The 27,470-nt window shown below is 47.5% G+C and overlaps 1 protein-coding gene across 1 annotated transcript in view; it reads right to left on the reverse strand.

Annotated features, from left to right (window-relative positions):
* Window positions 1-1,117: 1,117 nt before the first annotated feature.
* LOC135386207 (cysteine dioxygenase type 1-like) overlaps window positions 1,118-27,470 on the reverse strand; it is a 52,991-nt gene continuing 26,638 nt past the window's right edge. Inside the window, exons 2-5 of the mRNA XM_064616001.1 lie at window positions 14,861-14,978; window positions 8,129-8,249; window positions 3,802-3,971; window positions 1,118-1,321 (exon numbers count right to left, since the gene is read on the reverse strand). Of these exons, the coding sequence (XP_064472071.1) occupies window positions 1,283-1,321; window positions 3,802-3,971; window positions 8,129-8,249; window positions 14,861-14,978 (448 nt within the window). The 3' untranslated portion in view covers window positions 1,118-1,282. The remainder of the gene's footprint in view (window positions 1,322-3,801; window positions 3,972-8,128; window positions 8,250-14,860; window positions 14,979-27,470) is intronic.

A 27,470-nucleotide genomic window follows, 5' to 3' on the forward strand; every position in this document is an offset into this window, starting at 1 on the left:
CGCGACCGCGCGCAACGGTGGCAAAGCCCGCGACTAGCCGCCAGAGTCCAGCCGCCAGAGTGACGTCATCGCGGTGCAGCTCGCTAACTGGTTTGCTTGTTTGGAGAAGCGTCGTCTGCTACACAGAGAGAACTAGGAGCAGAAACGAAAAAGCGTCGATCCCGATTGGAGCGCGGCCTCTTCGCAATCCTCCTCCTCGTCGAGCGGGTACGCACGCGTCGATGTTCGGGGGAGTTTTATTCCAAGAAAAATACTGCGTACAGGGAATTTTTTTGTGTTAGTTGTCACGTCGAGTTACGTCCTTTCGTAGCTTGCCAGACACAGAAAATCTTCATGATGGCTTTCTGGGCTCCTTTAAATAATGTCTACAGCCGAGAAACAAATACTGTGTCCTGTAACTTGCACAAGGCATGTATTGAAGCGCCTTCCTATAATTTTCCTATAAAGTTCCTATTATAAACTCTGTACATGCTGGAAAATCTTTCAGCAGGTACAAAATGATTGTAGGTGACGGACCTTTGCCTGTCAGAGGAGAACACAAGATATCGTGTATGTAATGCTGAGCCACAACAGTGCTTTCAACCTGTAATTTTATAAAATATTTTTGTTCCCACATTATCCAAGAAAATAAAATGTTTCCCCACTCCAAGCAGCCCTTGACTGCTTGCTGCGGAAAATTGCGAAATTTGCAAGTCGGTGCCGCAGAATTTTGAATTTGCCGCAGCAAAAAACCAGGGGCCTCAGTTATCTTTCATTAACTCGATCCAGACGAGACTACAGAATTACGTCAAATCACCAGAGCCCAAATTGAAGAAATGCCAGGAGTTTGGTGAACCCCAAGGTCACTTATATGCGAAAGCAGCTGATGTTCACAGGTAGCCGGCCACACACCAAATGCATGTTCAAGAAGGTGCAGATATCATCTAGTAGAAATAGCTCAGGCAATGAAGCATAGGAGCTGGAGGAAGGACAAAACACTAAGCCTGCACTGCCCTTTCATGGCAACACAGGACTGGGCTCTGAAAGGTCACAATAAGTTATGAAAACACATGACATGACATGACATGACGTATGGCTTGAGTGCATGTATCCGGTTATTCAGAGAAGACACTGCAGGATTTGCTGAAGGATTTTTACTGCAAAAAATAATTTTTGTACACGGGTGTTTACTGGCCTGGTTAGGAATGTCATGTGCTTGGAATACCGCTGCAGCTGTGCGTTTGGTCACATCGACTGCATATGTACATCTGCATATGCCAGAGTCTTCATCTTTGTGGTCCACTCAGTTATTTTCATATTGTACTGGTTCAGATGGAGCAATCTGTAAAATAAGAAAGAAAAAAGAAATGCTGCATTAATAGAATTGTGGGATGAGAGCAACCTTCTTGTCTTATATCCTTTTAATGTCCTGTGTTTCTAAGGCTTATTCATAAGGCATTTTACTATATCAGCTTTTTTTTCTTTTTTTTTCATGACTAGCACCATACCCAACTTTTAGTCAGGTACACGGCATGAATCATGCATAGGAAAGATAAACCTTGCCCGTTGTATCATTATGTGAGCATCTGAAACTTCCTGATGAGCTGTCGTATACGACACTTGTACAGTGCAACGCTACAGTAGTAGGTTACACAATGTGCAACACAGTAGGTTGCAATGTGCAACACAATGTGCAGCACATTTTTATAAACAGTAACATGACATGGAATAGACACAAATGCTTTGGAAAGCATTCTGCCCCCTAACATAATAGAACAGAGGCAAATACTTGATCCATGTGAAACAGCAATCCCTTCTCTCGGGTTTACTTTGCAGTCGTGCACCAGCTTGTCAGCACCATTTCGCTTTTGTCAATCCCAGTGTTGGAATTGTTATACATGTAACCGGTTTCTTGAACCACAATGAACAATGACATCGTAGTGACCTGCAAGCACAGGTACCACACGTGGCAGCCCTTTGTTGCTTCATGTGGGCAAGGTTAGTGATATGTCGTGAGTTCAGGCTTAAAGGGCAATCACAGTTACAACTAAACTCAATTGAAAGGCATGTAAAACAAGTTATGAATGATAAAGGGAAAGTACCTCAGGATGACAGCTGCCGATATTTCGAACAGAGACTGCTGTATTCAGAGCGTAAGGGCTCGCGGGATTTTAGTGAAAGAAATATTATTAGTCATTATTAGAGGTGTGCGAATATTCGAAAATTTCATATTCGAAGTTTTGGAATATTCGTCAAAGTTCGAATATGCGATTTTTTTCGAATATCATTGCAGCTTTTTTCAACGCTGTTGCGGGCTGCGCGCTAATATTTGTATGTTGCGGTAACAGTGACGAACATGTATATAGTATAGAACAGCTGCAAAACGAAGCGCGGAGCTTTCGAGGTACGCTCATCTGCGAATGCGTCGCCGTCGCTACACGTTCGGTAACCGAAACCGAAACTAGTACGCGGTTGTGTGCACTGTACAGCCGCCATTTTGGAGTCCACCCAAGCCAAACGCGAAACCGCGGTACGCATGCACCGGCAACGCAGTCGCGGCTTTAGTGGATTGCCAACGAACTATGAACATTCGTGTTAGGCCTACAGTTCGGTGAAATTCCGATTACATATTGAAATGTTGTTGGCGTTGAGCTGAACGTAAGGAGCACTGGGATTTTCCAAAATGGCTGTTGCTTGCGCTCATCAACGGAGCTCGACGAATGTGTGTATTCAACAGTCCGTGTCGTTGCCGCGACACGTAAAAAAGTCGTTATTTTCCCTTCAGTACGCTAGGCAAGTCCGCGAGGTTAGTGCTCATGACGTAACGGTGACGTTTCTAGGACGCTCGTGATTAGCCGGAGGAACCTTGTGTGCGCTTCATAAAGGTAAACAAAGGAGCATTGGATGCACAGAGTGCCTCCGGGAAGGCTAAAACAGCTCTGGTTTCTGTATTAAAGGTCCCATTTTTCGTTAGGGATTATCTTGGTTTATCGACGAAAGACAAACGGAAGTTCAACGCAACATGCTTGCTGAAGTTTGGACTACTCGGCTGTTGGTATAAGTTCGTTCGTGTGAGCATCCTGCAAACGTTTTTCCCATTGTGTTCAGATTACGGTCTCGCGGGGTAGTAAAATTATCTAGGGGCGAACTGAGAGTGTCCTCATAGATGTGGCAAATGTAGTCACATGGCAGCTACAATGCTCTTCCGTGAACGACGGGACGAAGACAACCATGCCTCAGCACGCGTACGAACATGCATCTTGCAATGTGAGGCAACAGGAGCCTGATATGGTGGCAGTGGCACCCGGACGGACAATGATGACGCTCGTTCCTGGTAAACTGTAAGGCTCCAGTGTTATTTGCGGATTTCCTATACTGTTTACCTTTCTACCGTTCGCACCTTACCGTTTACCTTACCTTACCTTCCCGTTCGCACGTGCCCAAGCAGCACAATGTACTGAAAGTCGAGTGCAATAGGGGTGACCGGGTAGATGGAAGGCCTTAAACAGACGCGTGAAAGTAAAGAACATTGATAAGACCCATATACCGCCCACCCCTATTGCACTCGATTTTCAGTACATTGTGCTGCTTGGGCGGAGTCGACAGCGGCCTTGGCGAATGGGTGCTCTTAGGAGCGCACGTGGTTTTACACCCTTGCCCTCTTCTGCTGCGCAGAAACCTACCTGAGGAGCGTATACCTTTGCGCAATACAATGCGTGCATGATATAATGACCCACATTCAAATGTCGCAACACATTTAACGGTGTCACTGAAAAATGTAAACAAAGATCTTTATCCGAAAGGACAACAACCAAAACTTACCAGAGGAGTGCGTTTTCCATACTTGCTCCAGAAGGTAACCTTGCTCTTAGAGCGATGACCTGTACGTTGGTCAAACATTTGGCAAGCCTGGAAGGGCGGACAGTACAGGTGCAAGCTTACGGCGCGCTCAGAGTGGCTACGGTTCTCCACGCGATGCAGTCCCATGGAATCTGCAATGAGTCAACAGTTTAGATGCGGTATCGCCCTTTGATCCCCGCATCGCTCATCTTATTTTCTCGAAATATATTGCAGGAAGTAACGAGGCGCACTGAACCACCAAGGAAAATTGCACTCGTTCTTGCAGCGATATATCTTGTTATGTCCGAGTTTGTCAGAGAGATTCATGTCATGCAACTAACAATGGGCACACCTTGAGCCATCCATCCATCGAACCGACCTCCCTTGCTGGCCTTGCTGCGGGAGTACGTCTGTCTATTTGATTTCAGCCGTCCCACGCTGGGCGCCGCCAAAGGCGTCTCTCACCCTATCGACACTGGTGACTCCCGACCTCTCAGACAGAGATCCTATCGTGCGTCGACAATATCCCAGGCAGCACAATGTACCGAAAGTCGAGTGCAATAGGGGTGGACGGTATGTGTCTTATCGATGTTCTTTTGTTGTAAGAGCGTGTTCAAGGCCTTCCACCTATCCGTCCACCCCTATTGCACTCGACTTTCAGTACATTGTGCTGCTTGGGATGTTGTCCAGAGGCATCGTGCGCCCTTCCTCCAGTCCATGGGCGTCCCCTGTTGTGCTCGTCACTAAGAAGGATGGCTCTATTCGCTTCTGCGCAGACTACCGTCGTCTTAACAAAATCACTCCACGCGATGTCTACCCCATGTCTCGGATTGGCGCCTTGGACGCCCTCCATGGAAGCACATACTTCTCCTGCCCGGATCTTCGCTCTGCTATTGGCAAATTCCCATGACCACGTTCGACATACAAAAAATCGCATTCATCACTCCCGATGGAGTTTACAGTCATGTCTTTTGGACTGACCAATGCCCCAGCGACATTTGAGCGGATGATGGACTCCGTGCTCCGGGGATTACAGTGGAACATATGCCCCATAATAAACATCTGCTACCTTGACGACGTCGTCGTCATCTACTCCTCGACATACCCTGTGCCCACGTTCAACGACTGAAGGCCGTCTTTGACTGTTTAACCGCCGCTGGCTTACAGCCTTACAGTTTGATCTTAACAGTGATCTTACTTTCGCCGATTCATCCGCAGTTTTGCTGATCTTACTGCCCCGTTCACAGATATACTCAGCAAAGATACCGCTTTCCTCTGGTCTGCCGCCCACACCTCGGCCTTCCGTCGGTTGAAGGACATCCTCACCTCCACGACCGTCTTACGGCACGTCGACCCCTCCGCACCCACCGAACTGCATACCAAAGCTAGTGCCTATGGCCTTGGCGCGGACCTTGCGCAACGGCTCCCGTACGCGCCCATGGAGCATGCCGTCGGCTTCGCCAGTCGTACGCTCACGAAAGCCGAGCAGAATTACTCGACAACCGAAAATGAGTGCGTTGCGATTCTATGGGTCGTCCTCCACTTTAGGCCATACATTTGCGGCCGGCCCTTCACCATCGTTACCGATCACCACCGTCCTGTGCTGGTTGCATTCCTCGAAAGACCCTACCGGCCCGCCTCGCTCGCTGGGACCAAGTATAAATCCGGACGAGAGCACTCCGGCGCCGATGCCTTGTCTCGCTGCCCGCTAGCGGACGCACATCCGTGGTCCAGCTGTGATACACACCGACAGGGGCGGATCCAGACCCTCGGTTTGGGGGGGGGGGGATTTCTTTGTGGGAGCGCGTAGTGGGGGAGGGGGAAAGAGGGAAATCCAATGTATAAACTGACGTTTTGGGGGTGCGATCGCCCCCCACCCCCCTTGGGTCCGCCGCTGCACACCGAGCCCCTCTTTGCTCTGTCCCCTCACTACGATCGACCAACGCTCTCTTCGGCATGAACAGATGAAAGACCCCCATTTCCCACCCAAGAGGGGAGGGGCGTGATGTTGGGGGAAGGAGGGGCGTGATGTTGGGGGAAGGAGGGTCAGCCTGCTCTTCCCACCCATGCTGCTTTGAGGAACAGCCTGGTTTCAGGGTGACATCGAGAGGGGGAGAGGAGAAAGCGGCCGCAAATCTCGCGGAACGCTGGAAAATTGTGAATTTTCGCATATTTTTACTAGGGCAAAGAAAAGCGCTGCGGTTTCGATTCTAGCGAACTAGACTCCTCAGGGTTGTGCTGCAATTACGCGGTCAACGTATTTTCACTAATTAAGAAGATTAATAAGTGAACTAACGACCGCACTAATTACTGATACACCACCGCCTTTGGGTAAGGCCCCATCGGGAGTAGATATATTCAACTGCTCTTTCGAAAGAAAAAAAAAAAGGGTCAGTCTTACGTGCCGCACCCCGTATATATATATATATATATATTTTTAATTCCGTGTTAGCGCCGCGAACCAACTGTGGTTATGAGCGGCGTACAGACGTGGACAGATGGAGAGAGGACAGCAAGGAGTGGGGGACACAGGAGGGTTAGTATGCGCCCTGGGCCGACTTCAGGGGGAACTGTGCCGACATGCGTCTGGAAAGTCTGCCTGGAAAAACCCCAGGCAGCACAGCCGGGACTGGGATTCGAACCCGGGTAACTTCCTATTATCCTAACCTAACCGCTACGGTGGACGACCTGGTCTACCGAAAACATGTTTTAGTTACTATTCCGTCAAACTTACTGCATACGCCATCACCCATCATGGCAGGGCTTAAAATTCAGTTGTTTCGAAGAAGAGTCAAGCAATGGTGTCACCTCTGCTTTTTGCATAGACATGGTCCTTTTCCCTTTTCGGAGATATGGGAGAGATATCGCACAAGGGGAGCTTCAAGATATGGAGCGCCAGATCTACACGCGTTACAAAAGCGTCTGCTCATCTACATTGGAAGGACCACTGGCATTGATGGCCGAATCTTCGAAGTCAGCTAATGAAGAACTGAACTATGTGACAACAGAAATCATCATCAACTGTTGTTGTGGACTACTGGAGGACTTCGAATTGATTATTCCGTGTCTACCTTACGAACTCCTCACCATAAGAGACCACTATTTAGTAGAAGACTGAAAAGGTCCGTTCTCTGCGAAATGTGATCTTCTGCAGCGGTACCAGTGCGGTGAAAACATCTCTACTTCATGTAAGTACTACATGAAGTAAGGAACTACTTCATGCAACATTCTCAGTACAGTGCTCAGCGCAGCAAACACGGCCTGCGAAAGATTCGATGCTTGGAACACTACTTGAATGGTAACTGTGGTATATCGAAACAAACACTGGTATAATTGAAATAATGAGTATATGTCTTCTTTTTGTGAACTTTGAGAGCAACATAATAATCTATCGCAAGGGTTAGCATAGTCTTTTCTTTTGTCACGAAATTTGAACTATCGACACTTCCATCCGCATCAGTGTGTACAAGCGACGAAGAATGCTCCTCAAGGTTATGTTGCGGACTTCTACCCTTATTCCATGGCTAATTTCAAGAAATCACATAACCCGATTATAATAGATACAGGGAACTGCATCTACTCCCACACTGTAAACTTTTTCACACCTTTAAAGGTGTGCGCTATGAACATTCAACCTGGTTGCGTAACATTGCATCTCCAGGATGATATTTTACAAAATTTGGAAAGTATTACTAAAGATCAAGTGTCAGTGCAAATCTTGCTATCATTATGTCTTGGATATCGTAGGTATGAGCTAATGCATATATGAATCGCTATCGATAATCGAGCACGCGCAAGTGTCTACAATACTGTTGAACAATGTTGAGATGTTGCAAGACTGAGTTTTTGGAGGACAGACAATACTCGAGTAAAGAAAATTTGTGCGAAACCGTGCTCCATTATGATGTTACCAAAATTACACCTAAAAAGGCGTGCGCCATGCACGTTGTTACACCTTTAAAGGTGTGAAAAGAATTTAGAGTGCAGGGGCGAAAAGTAGACGCCGGTCTTGGGATGCTGACGTCTGAACGTGTCGTTGCACAAGTGTATTCTGCTACAGCCGCTCACACGAAACGAAACATGCGTCTTTCTTCATTGCGTGGGACGACGGTTCATGCATTACGGTGACTCACGTCCACATGGGTACTAGAAATGCAAGGGTTAGCACGAAAGCGTTATACTCTAGCGAAGACGTAGACCACCTCATTGATGGACAGTTTCAAAGAGGGCTATGGCAGTACGATGTATTTTAAACAATGACCCGCGTATAACGTCGTTCGATATAAGCGGGCTTAACCATCTCACCCACCGTTAATATAGGCCACGCAGTTGAGCGGCAAGGGATTTTCTCCAGTGACTTCCATGGGCTTCTCTTCATCGCCAGGTTTAGGCCAGGCAAACCGGATTTCGTGGAGTTCACCCTGCAGCATCTGAAATAAACAGTTTTCCTCAGGTTACTTCAACAAGGACAGACTGCACCTTCTATTCGTGCAATTGCGCTGCGAGTGCAGCATGCTTTGTACAATACTAGTCAACCGTATCTGTCTAATTGGTACATTGAAACTTATTTCGCAGAGGTGCAACTTCTAAGATGTAATTGCACTGCGTAAAAGTTGTTACTTTTGCAGTCGGTTAATTCGCGAGGCGGGACGTTCAGCGAATATTTCACGGCACTTGAATTTCGCGATGCATTTTTCTATGAAGCTGTATCAGGTTGTACTGTGGTTGTATGGTTGTACTGCATCTGGGTCAGAATGCAGGGAGTCTGAGGTTTTGGCCAGTATGTGGGGTATTGCCGGTGCTTGTGCGGTACTGAAAGGTGGTGATGATTGAAATTTTTATGGCGCGCACAGGCAACTATGTGCATCGAAAGGGAATGAATCCTTTCTTGGTGAATTTGACGTCATCAAGCCAACATTGTCGAGTTGAGAACGAGGGGTGCAATGGCTAAATTACGTTCGTATGAGTATGGAATCCATGTCCAGTAAGGTAAAGGCTCCCAAAGTGTGTTACATATGTACTAAAATTGTGCTACAATCCATTGCACTCAGTGGGTACTTTCCTGTTATCATTAAAAATATTGCTGTTAAAAACATTTCGCGGGAAAATGACTGTCGCGAAATACGATTACAGTTTCACGACGTAACTGAGGACGCTAGTGTTCACGATATATACAGGGTGTTTCACCTAAGGTGATAACAGATTCTACCTGGCTACGTACTCGTCGGAGAATTGTCAGACTTTCGGCATTTACCTCCTGGAAACTTTTGTCACCATTGAGGAGGGCTTTGGACAATTTTTAATTGCGCGAAATTTATTTTTTTCAATTGAACTTTGAAAATTGCCAAGCGAACCTCACTTTTTTTTTTACAGAAATATGAAGTCATCCACGGATAATCACACACCCAACCGAAACTATGCACAATATCGCAACAGAAATAGTCAAAAAAAATTAGTAAAAATTCGGCTTTAGCCCCGCCTACTTGATTTTCGCAAAGAAAAACGCACGATATTTGCGGGGAGCGGAGGAAGTGTTCCCGCCTCTTGGTTTTACCTTTCTTTGCGCCGCGTTGACCTTGATGCTGGTGACAGCTCACTTATCACAAAGAAAACGAAACAACCGTCTTATCACAAAGAAGCCAAGACAAATGATGGCGGGGACACTTTCTCGTCTAGACGCAGATTTCGCGCGCGCTTCTCTGCGAAAATCAAGCCAGGCGGGGGTAAAGCGTAATTTTTAATAATTTTTTTTTCGACTATTACTGTCGCGATACTGTGCATAGTTTTTGTTGGGTCTGCGGTTACCTGTGGAGGACATCATATTTCTGTTAAAAAAAAAAGTGAGGTTCGCTTGGCAATTTTCAAAGTTAAATCGAAAAAAAAAAACAATTTCCCGCAATTAAAAAAATTGTCCAAAGCCTTCCTCAATGTTGGCAAAAAGTTTCCAGAAGGTAAACGCCGAAAGTCCGACAATCCTCCGGCGGGTACGCCGCCAGTTATAATTTTTTTATCGCCTTCGTTGGAACACCCTGTATAGAGCACTTCATATTCTACCGCTCGTATAGTCGCATTAGTACACTCTTAAAAATGAACTTCACCACATAGTACGCTCCTAGCCAACCGTCATCCCGAATGACAACGTTCTCGCAGCTGATTTGTTGAAAATGGGAGGAGGAGCCTATTTTGTGTCCATTATGCACGGCACAAAATAGGCTCCTCCTCCCGTTTTCAACAAATCTAGGGCGAGAACGTTGTCATTCGGGGTGATGGTTGGCTAGGAGCGTGCTATGTGGTGAAGTTCATTTTTAAGAGTGTAGGAGGCATCTACTTCGCCTGCGATGCCCATCGGGCCACTGTTTCACGCAGATAAAATGCGTATCGCGGTGACTCCATGTAAGCGACGCTGTTTTTGTATCCACAAATTTAATAGGCTCCGTTTCACAGTCGAGCAGAAGCACACAATGTTCCCTGTATCATTCTCGCGACGTGTGCTCCACGCGCACAAGCCTTTAGCTTGCTTGGAGCATTCGTAGAAAAACAGGCCACCATAGGGACCGAGCCGGCGTGTTTCGCTGCGACCGGCGCGCCCTCACGCGGGACGCCCGAGAACAGCGTCGGGAGGGCGTCCGCTCTTTAGCACGAGGAAGCCTTGGCAATCGCGCTTGTGCGGCGGCTTCTTCGTTCGCTGGGGTTTGTTTAGGCAGCGAGAATGCCAAGTCACAACAACTGCTGCATAGTTGGGTGCAACGCGACCTACGCCAATTCTCCGGGCATCAGACTTTACAGTTTTCCATGGAAAACCTACGAGAAGGACCGACGTGCAACTTGGATCCAACTTGTTCGCCGAGAGACGTGAGTCGTGTAACCGACGTAGTTCACCGGGGGGGTTGCTGACTTGTAATAGCTTGTAATTGCTAACTTTTCCATTCTGCAGGAGCACTGGCAAGTTGTTGGAGCCGACAAAGCACTCAAGGATTTGCAGTAAGCATTTCGTGGGAAATGTGAAGTCTGATGAGGAGAGGCATCCTGCTTACAACCCGTCCATCTTCCCCGACGTGTACAGGAAGCGGTCGACTCCATCGTCTATCGTCATCGTATATAAAGCCTTACACCACTCGCGTATGGAAGCGTATACCCGCGGATATCCGCAAGAAACTTCTGGATTCGGATGAAATATGGACACACTAGGTACAGAAGATAGAGTACAAGGTGTACGAAAGCCGCTCGCGCATCTGAGAGAGATCTCTGGCTCTGGCGTCTCGAGTCGAGGTGCGCGTTCGGCCGAGCTTGCGTTTCACTTGCAATAAACTCTACTTATCCCGTTTGGTGCAAAATGTGTTGCTGTGCTTGGTGTCGTATAATCTTTCGTGGAAGCTAAATCTGTACTTGCTGTCGTGTATCCTTTGGTAGCATCATGGACGCTCAGGACCTGTCCTCGCTACAAAAGCTATGCCGCTCCGGGGTTTTCACTGTCGGAGCGAGAGAGAGGAAGTCGCCCGCGTGGATGAAGTTTGGTGACAGCTTTTTTTTATTGCCCCCCCCCTTTCTCTCTCTCTCTCTTTTTTTTTTTTTTTTTTTGCTGTTTTGTGCTGACGGGAAATAACGTTTATTTCCTGGAAAACTGGCCTGATATATCGAGCATACAGAAACTGAACTACTGCTGGGTGCCGTGGGAGACGCGGATTTTTCGGATAGGATGCGGATGTGAAAAAGCTCATCCGCGCAGGGCTTTAGCTCACACGACAAAAAGTATTACTGAGACCTGCCCATCACCGCTAATCCCCAATCTCCGTTGCCGGCACCGTGCACACCGGAAACAATGCCATAAACTTAACCACCCAGGATTGCAATACGCGTCTTATGCTACAGAAGCAAAGGCTATGGTAACCTTGCAGAAGTCTGTGCCACAGCATATTGCTTGCTCATTAAAACCCAACCCAACCAGAGAAAAATTTAAAATAAAAAGAATTAAAACAGGAGCCCAAGAAACAAATATAGCACCCCACTGGACACATGCAACGTGGGTCACTGTGGTCGTAATACCCTCTGTTACAAACAAAATTATTTTCTCCCGTATACGAAAAAACACCCTCGAGATTTTTTAATATGTTGTAGTGGAAGGCTCGTTCTATAAAACTGCGTTGGTTTCAGGCGTCTCTTCCGACCTCTTCATTGCGTGTTTTACGCTCGATTGTAGCGAATTTTGGAAAAATCGCATACTTCCTCTTTTTTTCCTGCAATGACTATGAAAGATACGTGTCCGGCGATTTTTCCTGTTGAAGTATTTCTTGGGGCCTTGGCAGGAAAAAATATTCATTAAAATTTAATGGTTGGATTTTCCACAAAAAAATCGCGAAGTAGGAGGAAAATTGCGAGACTTCCGGTCTTTGTATACCTGCACCGATTACAGCACGACAACCGGGAGTTGGATGCTGTGTTGAGCATAGTTCCCTCTATACGCAAAAGAAAACCGCACAGTTCTAGGTGCTTTCTATGAGCCGCAGTTGCCGTTCACGCCAGGCACGGTTTTCGCCTGCGCTGTGAACTTTTCTCGTGTGTAGCACCCGCCACATTGAGATTTGGGAAGAAATGTTTCGTGGTGTGTCGCTTTGCACTATTAGGGACTGCTAAAAAAAAATTCGTAAAAATTTGGGATCGTTTTGTGGGGGCCGAACAGGTCCGCTGGATCATTTCGCGTGGAATCGCCCAGCTGCAATTCTAGAGAGCTCCCGACCCCTGCGTCGAGACCGCCGTAGATGGCGCTGGGCGCGGGGTGCGCAGCGGCGCCGCCTACACGTTACTCGGTCCCTATGGGCACACCCGAGTTCTCCTCTGTCAGGACTTTGTCAACAGGCTTTTCCTTTTTCTCGCTAGGGGTTGCTTTCTGAGAGCGTCACAAACGTCACGCCCCCAGGTCACAACGCCAGGTGTCGCTACCCGTCGTTGACACAAGAAGGCCACGTGCGTTGGCAGCCCGCGATCACGTGCATTGTTTTGAGGTTGTTTCCGATTATGGATGCCAATGCGCGAAGGAGGAAAACTTCACGTGCGGGGCAGATACTACCCTGACCTCACCTGACCTCACCAAACGCGAAAATCACGAGGGTACACGATGGCAACACCAACGTGCGCTTGTTTTGCCAACGATCCACTCTTTCCCAATCACATGATATCTTGATGTGACGTGCCGCCGGGTGGTCTATTGGCGAACCGCACGTAAGCACTTGGGCACAAACTGCGGCACATACTGCAGCACGTGTTGTTATCGCATTGTGATAAGTGTCACGAGTTGTCACTGTTGACTTGCCGAGATATTGTTATGTGTGCATAAACAAGAAAGTACCCAAGCAGCACAATGTACCGAAAGTCGAGTGCAATAGGCGTGGCTGGTATGTGTCTTATCAATGTTCTTTAGTTTGACGAGTAGGCCTTCCACCTATACCCGTCCACCCCTTGCACTTTACTTTCGGTACATTATGCTGCTTGGGGACTATGCTAGGGACTATGCGGTAAGCAGAACCACGGCCACTTGCGCACGTCGCTTCTCCTCCGGCCTGCAGCCGTTTTAGGGAAACAGTAGGAGCCATAGAAGCGACGCGCACAGGTGGCCGTGGCAGAACATAGGACTGGCACAATGGGGACGAGTACGAGTACCCTAGCTGCTGCAGCTATGGGGCACGAGTATCGAGGCCTATCGTGGATATGCAGAAGATTCGACGAACATGCTCAGTGTGGGCAGAGGCATTTTTTTTTTTTTTAGTGCACTGCTGCTGTCTTGGTACTCAGCCAGATTAAGCAAGCTGGGAGGGAGTTCATTGCGTTTGAGCATTGGTGAGGTCTACTGGTTTACGCAGATACTGGTACCTATATACCAGGGTGTCGAACCGAAACGTTTTTCGTTCCGGTTTTCGTTCCGGTTCTATCATAAACAGTCCGGTACCGGTTCTGCTCCGGAGCAAAAAAAAAATAACGGTTCATACCGGTTTTAACCGATTCCGCTTCTGGTGGACATATTTATTCCCAGAAAAAAAAATCAATGCCGCAAAATGTAAACCCGTTTATATGCATACATGGTATTTAATATTAATAGGCAGCTGTGAAATTGGTAGCTCCTGGTTCCTGTAGGTGACTGTCTGTTCAAATAGGCTTTCTCCTTTCTTGAAGCGCATGATACAGACGGATTTGTTTGTCCTGATGTCATACGTAAAGTACTTTCTTGCTGGATTTGTGCGATCGCGTCCCATATCCGAATGCCTGTTGCTGCTTGATCGCCAGCAAGCACTACCGCACGAGTACGACGCAAATCGAGGAACACCTTCACTCACAAACGCGCTCGACGGCTCCGTTTTCTTTTCTTCGTGTCCTGTCCACAAAAGAGGCGCCACTTCGCACGCGCTTGCCTCGCGGATATACGTACATGTACTCAACTTCGCTGCTCTCACACAAGGCGCGAGATTACCGATAGAGAAGACGTTTCGCAGCCCCCTTGCGTCGCACATTGCTAGAGTGACAACCGGTCACGTGTACATCTAAGTCTCTGTGCGCGAACGATAAAACGTTACAAAGGGAGCCTAAAGGCTGATCCACACTGTTGCGTTGACGGTTGCGCTTGCGTGTGACGTCCGCGGACAACGAATCACTGCAACGGAACGTCCTTCAAGATAGAACGAAGGTACACGTAAGAAGCCGTACGCAGCCGTAAACGCTGCAATGTGAACCAGCCTTAAGGGTCATAGTCTACCGACATACATTGCATCGTAACCGTAACCCTCGTAAAGTATCCATGACATGACTTCAGAACACACGACGACAGTTTCATTCGCCTACTCGTAGTTCAAACCGGCGAAGTTTTTGCTTGGACCGAAAACCGTTAAATAAATTTTTCGGTTTCCCTCCTGAGCGAAAAAAAAAAAAAACGTATACGGTTTCGATTCCGTTCCGGTTCGCACCAAAATAGCGTTTTTTTTTTTTTCGGTCTTCGGTTCCGGTTTTCGATTTGCTCCGACACCCTGCTATATACACAGAATAAATGTGTGCTAACCTTCATGAAGCAGTGCGCGTCTGAGTGATCATGGATGCTGCTGCCTTGACCTTCGGACCAGCAAAGAATCATGAGGTTGAATTTGCCGTTGCCTTCGTCCACCAGGTTACGGGTGTACCTGAAACGAACCAAGGGATCATCATACGTATCGTGCAACATAACTCTACATCATTGGTGGACGAGTTCTTGAACAGAACGTAAAGGGAACACGCACTGCGCAAATCACCATATGCAGTTACCCAAGCAGCGCAATGCACTGAAAGTGCAAGTGCATAGGGGTGGTCGGGTAGATCAAGGTTGTCTCTCTTCACGGGCGGCACTGTGAAATGAAGCACCACACTGATAAGACGCTTGCCAGCCACCCATATGTACCTGAACTTGTGCTGCTTGGGTAAGAAAGAGGTTCATGGCTTATCGAAGATGCCATTCATCGATACTGCACGAGGACAGCACGTTCTACAATTGGCAAGAATAAATGTGCAATTCACCTTGGAATTTGGACTGAATGACATAGACGGTTCTCGTTTCAACACAATTGCTGAGCATGCTGTGCACATGAACACTCCAATCGCGGCCCATCACGCAAGTACGATTAGCAGTGCACTCTCGTAGGTACAGCACATCGGCGCTTATCATATCACGGGCCTTGTAGTCGAGGAGGAGTATTGTTTGTCCCCACTACTTCTTGCTCTTACAAAAGCTCTTGACAACGACATCCCCCCCCCCCCCCCTCATATTGGTCATGTACAGGGTCGGACACACATAAGAGTATCGCGGGAGCGCATGACTTGCAAGTACGCCAGCGCCGCGTAACGGATGTTCCTGGGTTTGAGACCTCGCGCCTAGTCGTGAACGTTCGCCACCTCTCGGTTGGGTTCTTCATTGCTCTCGTGGCGCCGGCGGGCGGGGAGACCCACCTGCTCTTGCTATTAAATCCCTGCTGTATGGCGCGACGTAATATTTGTCCTACCGGAGTCGAGAATAAAAGTGAAACAGGCGCATGTCGCAGCATACGTTGTGTCGTTGCTACGGTGTTGTTCAATCGTCCGATTTTGTCATGTAGTAACTGTTTATTGTTATGTATAGTTATCTGTTTATTTTCTTGTTATGACGTTTGCAAAGGATGCATCGTATGTCATTACATGCGCCTGTTTCACTTTCCTTCTCGATCCCGATAAAACGTTGATGTCGTAAAAGATTACGCCGCGCCACGCACCGATCAAAACATCGCCAGCAGAGACCGAATAGCAACAGCAGGTGGGTCTCCCCACCCGCCCGCGCCACGAGAGCAATGACAAACCCAACCGAGAGGTGGCGAACGTTCGCTGTGCAGGCACGAGGTCTTAAACCCAGGAGCATCCGTTACGCGGCGCTGGCAGGCAGGGTGTCGAACCGAAACGTTTTTCGTTCCGGTTACATCATAAACGATCCGGTACCGGTTCTGCTCCGGAGCAAAAAATAACGGTTCATACCGGTTTTAACCGGTTCCGCTTCTGCTGGGAATATTCATCCCCCCCCCCAAAAAAAAATCAATGTTACAACATGTAAACCCGTTTATTCCGCACCCATATTATTTAACATTAATAGACAGCTGTGAAATTGATAGCTCCTGGTTCCTGTAGGTTACTGTCTGTTCAAATAGGCTTTTTACTTTCTTGAAGCACATGCTACAAACGGACTTGTTTGTCGTGATGTCATACGTAAAGTACTTTCTTGCTGGGTTGGAGCGACGGCGTCCCATCCGAATGTCTGTTGCTACTGTCTAGCCAGCAAGCACCACCGCACGAGTACGACGCAAATTGAGGAACACCTTCACTCACAAACGCGCTCGACGGCTCCGTTTTATTTTCTTCGTGTCCTGTCCACAAAAAAGTTGCCACTTCGCACGGGCTTGCCCTCGCGTATACGTAAATGTATTCAACTTAGCTGCCCTCAAAGAAGGGACGCGTTGCGCGACATTACCGATAGAGAAGCAATTATGCAGCCCCCGTTGGGTCCCTGTTTAGTTGGGGCGAGTTTGGGGCGTCAAATTTCAAATTAAAACGAACACTACGGCACATTGCTAGAGAGTCACATGTGCGTGCGCGAACGATAAACCATTACAATGAGATCCTAAGGGTCATAGTATACCGACATCCGTAACCCTCGTATAGCATCCATGACATGACTTCAGAGCACACGACGTCTGTTTCATTCGCCTATCCGTAGTCCAAACCGGCGAAGGTTTTTCTTGGACCGAAAACCGTTCAATATATTTTTCGGTTTCCCTCCTGAGCGAAAAAAACTTATACGGTTTCGATTCCGTTCCGGTTGGCACTAAAATAGCGTTTTTTTTTTCGGTTTTCGGTTCCGGTTTTCGGTTCGCTCCGACACCCTGCTGGCAGGTCATGCGCTCCCGTGATACTCTTGTGTGTGTCCGACCCTGTACACTAGCTTACTATCTTTCAGCTGAGTGTGTACGTCAATGCAACCTGCATTCACGGATGCACTGCTGACAAGCGAAGCCCATCTGCAGTGTAGAACCAGCTTTACTGCGCATTCCTAGTCTGAGCTTGTACAGGACGGCAACACGTTCGATTATAGGGACCTTTCTGAACGATGTGGCTGTCGAGTTTTTCTTACAAAACTGTGTGATCTTTCGAAGAGCACAGTCAGCATTCAACAACGGTGCTTCAACGTTATTGAGATTCATTGTGCTGTAATTGTGCTGAAATTGTCACTACGGAGGAAACCTTTGCAATAGAACTTAACCGGCACTTGACAGCCACACCGCTCTTGCCCACTCCGTGGGTCCGGGCAGCGTTGAATCAAACCGCGCTGGTACCATTATGCTGATAATGATACAATTCCTGGCTTTACGTCGCGATAAAACTATGATAATGAGCATCGTATACTTCAAGGCAGCACTCAACACACAGACAGAAAAGAAGAGAACGAAACAGTGGCCGGACCGTTGATTAATTCTCTGAAGGTCCTTTTGACGTGAGCCGAGATCTCAGCACACCTCCGCACACCGTATTTAAAGTCGCGCGTCTTCTAGCCTCGCGGAAAACGGCGCGTCTGATCGCGAATTCGCGTGGTCATTTCCTTGCAGATTTCTTTCTTTCTTTAGAATTTCGCGTGTTCGCGTGGCGCTTTCCGAGTGCCAGGAATTTGCCGGCTAGCACTTTTTTCCGCCCGGTCTCGAAGCGACCGGGCAGCAGATTGCCCAACTATATCCTGTGTCGTCACATCCGCACCGCGAGTGCCCTCATTGGTCCGCACGTCTAAGTTCGCATGGGTTAGCAGACGACGGAAACCAGACGAAAAGCAGACGAGCGACAGCGATGCCCCTAGCCTGATCCAAGCGACTAAAACCAGTAGATTGCTGGCACTAATGTTCGGGTGGAACGGTCACGTGATACAGCGCGGACGCCGACCCAGCGATTTCTGAGCGCTTTGCCGTGTTGCCATGAAATGACCACACGAATTCGCCATAAGGATCTTGTACCCTGCCACCAACTTGCTGGCGTCTTCGACCGGGATCGAACCTCCTACCTTGGCCGGCGGACATGGATGACTCTGACCATTGGCTGACAAGTGCTATGGAGTTCTTATCACACAAACACACACAAAGGGGGGAGGGGGGCATTGTGCCAAACACGAGATAAATACGACAGCTTTCTAGGGCAGTCACGCGATCATATCACGGTGGTTGGCCACGGACGGACCTACACGATGTCTGGCCCTATAGAGCTATCGCCATAATACTCATCCCGTCGTGATAACTTGCACAACTCAGGCAGCCCTGAACAATGATGCTTAATCACTGATATTAATTCTGCTGTGGTTCCGAAACTGCAAGATCATCACACAATATATGGAAACGGCCTTTGCAATCACAGGGGTCACACAAACCCGCCATTGTTGTAACTACCCTCAAGCGGGTGCTTTTGGCAAAACTGCCATCTTGTCCTGGTCGCACGTCATAGGAAACGTCATTTTGAGGTCATGTGACTTCCTTTACGTGTTGTTTTGCCGCTTACCGACATATTTTCACCGTCATAACACCAAGAGATGACCATATTTTGCCAGCGTAAACTATGCGGTGCTTGGTAGCCCATTTCACCTCAGTTTACGTACATCGCATCGGCTCGGTAAGTCTTAACGCGCGGGCGTCATCACATCTTTGGAAGCTGTGAACAATACGAGGCTTTATGTGTAAAATTGCGCGTTTTACTGCAGGATTATCGGATAAAAATAATTACCGTGATCGAAAAACACCCAAAACGTCGTCCAGAAACCGCATTGTTTACAAACGGTTTGGCCGCCGATCACGGGCGCCGCCATCTTTAAGGTCATGTGTGCCTTGACGTTTGCTGTGACGTGCGACCAGGACCTGTCCAGGATGCATTGCGTTCGCCCTGCACGCTTTCGTCTACGGAGCAATACATTGGATGCCACCCCTGTGTTTGCAACAAACTTTCAAGTCACCGACACGTGACAGCCACGCTGCTCTTGCCCGGACCCGAGTGTCTCGTTTGCCCATTGAGGCCGTTTGGAAGGTCGTGGGAAAGCAGGTGCAAGCGTATGTAGTGGTTAGCGTACTCAACCGACGAGCGAGAGGTATGTGGTTCGATTCCCCGCCGCTGTCTGGTTTTATCGACGACTGCCACATTTCAATTGTTCAGTGATGCAGAGGTTCGGTGGATGAGGGAAATACAGTACCCGTGGGAACATATCGTATATCTATGAATTGATGCTTGGGAGCGCGAAAAATCCCCCGCCGAGACATCACGAGTGGTTGCTTATCTTGTTTCGTCTATCAGAAACACGGCCACAAATTTACACACACACTTATTGAGATTACGCGTGTCTGATTAGCAAATAATCAGTACCACATTAGCCGAGAGTGTTCGGCGATACAGAGTTCAAAGAACGACGCGAACGAAGGAGCTCAAGGGGACGTTGTTCGAGAAATCTCCTTTTCGATTATGTAAGAAGAACGGCGAGAGCCAGAACAGTGCAAAACATGTTGAACCTTGGAATACACACATGGCTTGGCTAGACGGAACAGAAACAACACATCAGAAGTAATCCCCCCCCCCCCCCCCCCCCATCATATAGAACCATCACCGAATAGCTGTAAAAGTTCAGTTTCCACTGGCATGTTTCGCGTCACGGATAGGATATGATTACACGCATGTCATACAGAATACCCAAGATAACTATTCATCGAGTCTGCTGAGGTGAGAGGAAGTTTACAACGGCACAGTAACAGTTCGCTTCAAGTTCAGGCTGATACGGGATCGAATCTTATATTACTGGCTTTTGGTGTCAACTTATCTCGGAGTTCCCTGACATGTCCCATTAAACGCCTCTTTCTTTTTTTATTCGCTGCCAGGACCATGCACGAAGCGTTTTCGACCATGAGAAACGTGCAGCCGTGAATAAATGAAGAAAGGACAACAGGAAGAAGTTGAAGATATGGATGCTTGGTATATATGCTTGTGACAGAGAGAGAGCTCCTTTCAGTGTCGCCTTTTTTTCTGTGTTTGTTGCGAAGCTCAAGCTATTCCTTCATGAATTCTTTCACCCACCAGCTGGCCGGCGTTTATGCCATCTTATCTCTGTCTAAAAACTTCGGTATAGTCAGATGACGCCCAACGACCAAGTAACCGCTTTCAAATCAGGTGACAAAACGAACACCTTGTGATTGTTTATTATGCCGGGTACACTACGTTGCGCTCAAACATCTACGTTAACAATGCTTCTCAAAAAAGAAAAAGAAATCAGAAAATGTCTACAACAGCGGCAACTTTAGTTTAATGACGATGGTTGGGAAGCTTCATCACCAGGGGCGATACTCTACGCCATTACTGACAGTAATGTGGTGACATATAATGAGTCGATCGTCTCTCAGTGAGGACCGAAGTCCTAACGGTGTCCAAACATTTTAGTAGCGCCTTTAGGTTCAGGGCATTGGTGGTGGGCTGGATCTGACCATGGACCAAGCAATTCTGACATAATGAGAGGGGGAGAGTCCAGCTGAAAGGTTGGCAGTGCGGGCCATGGAGAAGGATGTGCCCTGTAGATCTTCCCAGATCACAGCAGTGACGGTATCGTGGAGAGTCAATTTACCGCAAGTGGTAACACCACTGAGCTGTAACAGCCACATTGATAAGTCGCGTCCGTTGAATTAACGCAGCGTCTTGACGAAAGGTGCTTCGTTACATCCGGAAAGCGAGCATTGGATCAACTCTTGCAAGCATATAGATGGGGGGAGAATGTCAGTTGTCCATTGGTGGGAAGCCAGGGTTGCCGCTGGTCGTCGAAGAATGGAACGACGGTCTCCTCTCAGCAGTGCAATACTCTGAGTGATAAGTGTCTTCGGTTGTGTTTTTGCTTGTCTATTTCCCTTTCTCCCTCCCTTTCTACTGGTATATATACGTCCGGTTGTACGGCTACTCTTTAACCTGATGAAGTGCAGACTCTGCACGAAAGCCTTGTTCATCTTAATTGTAATAAAGTGTTCCTACCCGTTTTTTCTTCACTCAGTGTAATCACAGTTAATTGGACTTTGGCGTTGCTTTTTACTTTGTACTATAGTGCAATACTCGTCAGCCTCCTAGATCAGAGAGCTGCTTCAGAGGCGCTGTCAGCCTGTTCGTTCCCCAAGACACCATAATAGGCGGGATCCCACTGGAGAACTAGCCTGTGGCCTGTTCCGTACCCACTTCGATTGTGGCCTGCATCAAAAATGTCACTACCGCCGTCGTTCTATTGTCCCTGGCTAAATGCTTCAGATAATAAAAAGTTGCCCGGCACTGAGAAATATTTTCTTATCTTCTCCTGATGAAAGCAACGTCAACTTCAGAATTTGTACTGTTTTTGCTAATTGTTGAAAATAGAACGACACATCACTCAGAAATCCAATCACAAATGACCTCGAGAGAATGATTTATCACGGTAACTCCTGAAACAGTTGATGTATTAGGGGATGTGCAGCGGTACGCGAAGCTATCTCCATTGCACGCAGGTTTCTGTGGTTTCGTATTGCGTGCAGGTCTGGAGTCTCGTTTTAGTAATCCGGGCTTATGGGCAGTTTTTGTATGATGATGATTCGAATTTTAATGGTGCATCAGCTACTTGGGCCATAGTGCGCCAAAACAGCAGTTTCTGTACGAGAGGCTGCTGGTTGTGCAGCATTTCTTCCACCTTGTCTTCCGTACTCTTCTGCATTCCTCGGCAAAAATGACTCATGAGCACGCTCACTCATGCTCATTGTGGCGAATGCTCTGAGTATGAGTAAGCATGAATGAGCATAATTGAGCAAACGGAAAGCTGAGCTGAGTGGATGACGAGAGACTCCGGATTATTGCGGGTGCAGTGCAAACCACTCTACGAGGACCACTAAGTGAATCCCTCACTATGATCCTAAGCATGATAATAGACCATTAAGTCTTCCATATCCTGGACAGACACAATGAAGGCGTAAGACCAAGGGTAAAGGGCATTTTTTTCTGATTGACCACCATGGAATTTGATGGGCCATCAAAATATTCTGATGGTATCTAATGGACCACCAAACCGCCCTTAGTGACGTTTGATAGACCAGCAGACTGTCACTGGTGGTACCTAATAGACTGCCAAATTTCCGTTGGTGATGTCTGGTGGACAACATAATGTCATCGGATAGTGCTGGTGAGCTTCTGCCGCCTTGCACTATGGCCCGCGTGTGTAGGACCACGGCCCCTCGATCGCTCTCCCTGCTTCGCTTGGTACGGCCTGCCGAATGCTCCCCCGCGCCGGTGATCGGAAAAGTTCGTATTCCTCCCGCATTCTCAGTGAGGGCGCTGACCATCGGGGGTTGTCGGCGCTCGCTCGCAGGCGTGTTTACCCATGTGGTGTGCGGTTATAGATGGACTTTTGCTTCATTTTCAGGGAAATTATCGTTCTGTATGTGCGGTGTGAATACAGAAGATATAAATTCCTGAGGCTGATCAAACAATTACGGTGATTTCTGTGCACTACCTCTTGTAAATGTCGCCGAAATCTAGCGGCATGCAAGGTGTCCTGCTATCGAATTCGTGTGCGTCAGGGTGGCTGGTTCCTCGTGCAGTTGAACTGTGTATGCGTGCCAGCTATAACGCTGAATGAACGTCATTGAAGCATAGGTGGGGAGTAACGCGTTACAAACTAGTGCGTTACCGGTAACGCGTTACATTCGAGTAGTGAAATATGGTAACGCATTACATTTGGGAGAAAAGTAATGAGTAACGTAACGTCATTACAATTTTAACAACTAACGCGTAACGGCGTTATGCGTTACTGCGTGTTCGGGAACTTGAAAGCTTGAGCGAGGACCGTGCCTGCAGAATCCGGAAAAGTCCCCGATTTTTTCTATTCATCTTCAACAATGACAAGAAGGTCACATCGACACCCACGAAGAACGCAAAAGAAGGGTTGTTGAGCTACCCTGGTTTAGGTGTCACCTTTGTTTACCACCTCTGTTTTTCACTCCCTCTGGTATTTTTCGGATGAATGGGGCAAAAGCGGCAGAAGAATAGCCTCTACCCTCTGAACAAGTAACAAAGTACCAAGGAATTGGCTGTTTGGATTTGTACTGTATGAGATAAAAGATCACCGTCTCTATCAACCTTGACAAGGAGCACCCACTGGTCATTAGGCGTCCTCTCAGCCCAACGGGCGAAGCTCACCGATGAAAATTTTGAACATCAACTACTTCTGCGTTGCAGTAAATCGTACATGTAAGTTGTGTACATGCGTGACCCTTGTTTGTGCCCAACATTGCTTGTGTTGATTTGCGGAATGCACTTATGTGACTCAACCAAAAATTGTACATATTATAAGGACAACTGGTGAAGTAATGCAAAAGTAACGGCATTACTTATCAGAAGTAACGGCGTTAGTAACGCGTTACCTACTACCGCAACAGTAACGAATAACGTAACGCATTACTTTTCTAAAAAGTAGTGAGTAACGGTAGTGCACTACAAAATAAAAGTAACTTCCCCACCTATGCATTGAAGTAGCCGAAACTACGATCGAGGGGCATCGTATGCCAGCCGGTCTACGCAGTGCATTTGGAGAAGGTGAAAAACGGGAATGCATAAGCTACAATGTATGAAATAACTCTGTAACGGCCGTGTGTGCCAGCTGGTAACGTGTTAAGCTGGGCGTAAATTCCACAACGCAGGTGAACATGAAAAACTGTCTGTTCTTCAAAAAAAGAAAGGACAGAAGCAAGCAATCGGGCACACACCAGCACGCACGTGTAAGCATCAGAACACAACTCTATCTTTTAAAAACTTTCATAGCATTTTTATAAAAAGGCTCAGGAATCAGCATAGATGTCGTTTTTTCAGTTGAGTTCCACGGCCAGGCGGACATCCTATCAAAGAAGGTATGCAACTACAAGGTGACCTAAAATTCATTTATTAGGTTTAATTATGGGATTTCGGGCAAAAGCGAGGTAGTAGATTGGGAAACTAGTTGCAAGTCGTTTCACGTTTAACAAATCCTGAAACGCACACGTTATAATGTCCATACCCAAATTTTGATATACAAATGAGCCGAAACCGTGGCGACCGATTAAGCGGGAAGTACAGCGCTCACTTCACGTGAGACGGCCACGTAATTTGGAGTGATGAAGGTAGTTCCAACGAGGATGTTCTTCCGTTCTGTTACCTCGCTTTTGCACGAAATTCTCTAATTAAAGAGTTAATTAATGAATATCAGGCAATTTGTGATCTTGTAGTTACACACTTCCTTCCGGAGGATGTCCGCTGGGTCGTAGAACTCAACTGCAAAAACGACATCAACGCGGCTGTCATAGCTTTTTAATCAAAATGATGTAATTCTATATACAATACTATTCACACAACTACACGCAAAAGTTAGAAACGTAGAAACTTCCTAGATAGTGGCTTTCGTATGTAGTTCACTATCTTTTCCACTGAGGCTGTCACATTACCTGCCCAGTTTGCAAGCAGTGGGCGCAAAAGCTTTGTCAAGAATATCCGACATAGCTGGTCACAGTGATCACCGGAGTGTAGTCTGCACTGCATTACAGTGCATGACTTAAGGCGGGGAAGGATCGTGTCCAAGAAAAGTGATGCGATGCGGTACGAACGACGCACGTTTGGATTCCTCATTGCGTCTTGGAGAAACCTGCAGATGACTTTACACAACCATACAGCATTGAGTGATGGGTATTTGAGGCCACCAAAATCAATATTGTGCAGGAACTCGTACAGTCCGTTGCCCGAAGCAGGATCTTGAAGCAGAAGTTGACATTCAGGGCAAATTACCTGCAAACAACGTATACGATCAGGTGTTAGCAGAACTCCACGCCTGTGATATATAGGTAAAAAATAAAAATGCTTCAACAGAATCCTACAAGATTTCCATTATGACCCAATAAGCAGTCTCCCCACACTTAATTGTAACCACGCGTGTCACTGACCTTCTCTTCACAAGCACGAGCCAGATACCCTGCAAGATACACAATTGGAGCATCTTCAAGACGAACCACTCTTCCCCTGTGCTGCACATCGGGCTCGAGCTCATCCAGTATGACAAGGCTTTCCTCTGGGATCGTTGGCGAGAGCTCCTCCTCCCTGCTGATGGCAGCACTCTTGAAAGTGACCCGACTTTCGTACTGTTCGGGAGCGTTTCCGGTCCGGGCTGCTTCTAGGATGCCAACCTGAAGTCGAGAGCATCCTTGTCGGCTTACAAATTTATGCGTGAATTACAACCGAGACAGGTAAATCTTGCTGTGCGTAAGACACGAACCTTGAGCAACTTTTCCGCTGTGAATACAGCAGTCCTTGCATCGACCTTGTCGTTGCCGCCATTGAATTGGCGGAAGCAGCTGAAAAGGCTCTCGACGGGGTCGCTGTTCAGAGGCCTTGTCAGAACGTACCGGAATCTGCATAATTGTTACGAATTCCGTTAAATTTCTTAAGAAGGATGCACATACAGAATGTGTCAAAATTGGGAACCACTGCATGAACTTAATGAATAACTTAACAGTCTTAATGTCACTTACCCAACAGCATTGAGCAGGTAGTCGACAAGTGCTGTTGTTGACATAGTCGTCATTACTGTGGCTTGGTACGTTTCCCTGGTCAGGAACTGGCACTTCGAGTTCAAGCTCGCTGACTTCAGGTGTTCAAGATAGTCGAGGAAGTCCAGTTCGAGCCAAAGTAGACGGCTGTCTTCCGGGTCACTGAACGGCTTCATGTTGATGTCTGTAGTCTTCCAGCTGCTAATATTGTGCAGGTTGTACCACTTCCTCATCATCTCCATAAATTCGATGGTGGCCCCAGCATCACTAAAGAGAGGAGCTTTGTGGTGGCAGCTGGGACTGTCCTTCAGGAACTGAAGTGTTCCTATTACCACGGATGAAAAGAGAAGTGTCGCTCGGTTGACCTTCATCTTTTCGATGTTGGTTGGATTGACGTGGCTCCGTGTGAGAAAGCGAACTGGCTTCACTAGCAAGTCATGTTGCAACTTGTACAATTCTGTCAGGAAGAAGCCACCTTTGATGGTCTCTTTCCCATTATGCATTTCTCGCTCGAGGAGGTTGTTTCGAAGGTTTTTGATGATATGACTGGGGTCGAACGACAAAAATAGTGGATCACCCTCACGAAATGGGTGAGGAACCATGTGTTGCAGTGTGCCGCATCCAGACATGCTTCTGAACATTGCAGTGTTCGTTTGGTGATTGTCTGTGACCAGCCTGACGACAAAAAAGCCTGCTTCCTCAACTGCTCGCATAACTACAGTGGTCATTTTTAGTAACTGCTCATGTTTGAGACAGCGAGTGAAAAAGTATGCGACTGGAATAACGTATGCTGTGGCCAGACCTCTTAGTACGAAACACAAGAGCTTGTTGGCTACCACTGGCGGAGTGTCCACTACTACCGCTGAATCACTGTCTATTAGGCCAAATATGCGATCAACTTGCCTGTCATAGACAACTTTCTCCTGAATTGCCATCTCATCGATGATGATGGAGCAATATGCGTCCCTGTCCGACGCCAGGTTGTTGTGCTCAGCAGATAAGCGCTGAGCTATGAGGCTAGTCACCCCTGTTTCTCCACTTGAGACGCCAATGTACCTCTGCAATGTGCTTCTGCACGGAAGTCTCACCAGCTTACGGCTTCTTACATGTTGGTACCCTTTGGTGGAGCACGCCTTCCATAGCACACATTCTCTTAGCACAGCTTCTGGCCATGTTGGACGAGACTTGCCAAAGCTCAGGAGCTGGTGTTTCAGGAAGAGGGCTGATTTATCATCCTCACTAGCCGCGGCAAGTTTCACTGCTGCCTGAACAAAGACATCTTCCTTGTACTTCTTTAGTTCATACCTAACATCATCGCACGTCTCCTGCAGCTTTTGCAGGGTTTTATTCATCCTTGCCACTTGCATCTTTAAACGATGAACGTCTCTTTTACATTCCTCAGTAAATTTATCAAAGTCAAATGTCGTTTGACATACTCCTTCCTTTTTCGCTGCAAGGTCTCTGTTTTCGTCTGTCGGAAGGTCTGTGCTACAGGAAGATCCAGGGATGCAGTCAAGTTGCGCAACGTGGGCTGCTGGA

The sequence above is a fragment of the Ornithodoros turicata genome, chromosome 2 (assembly GCF_037126465.1).
Source record: "Ornithodoros turicata isolate Travis chromosome 2, ASM3712646v1, whole genome shotgun sequence".
Taxonomy (NCBI): domain Eukaryota; kingdom Metazoa; phylum Arthropoda; class Arachnida; order Ixodida; family Argasidae; genus Ornithodoros; species Ornithodoros turicata.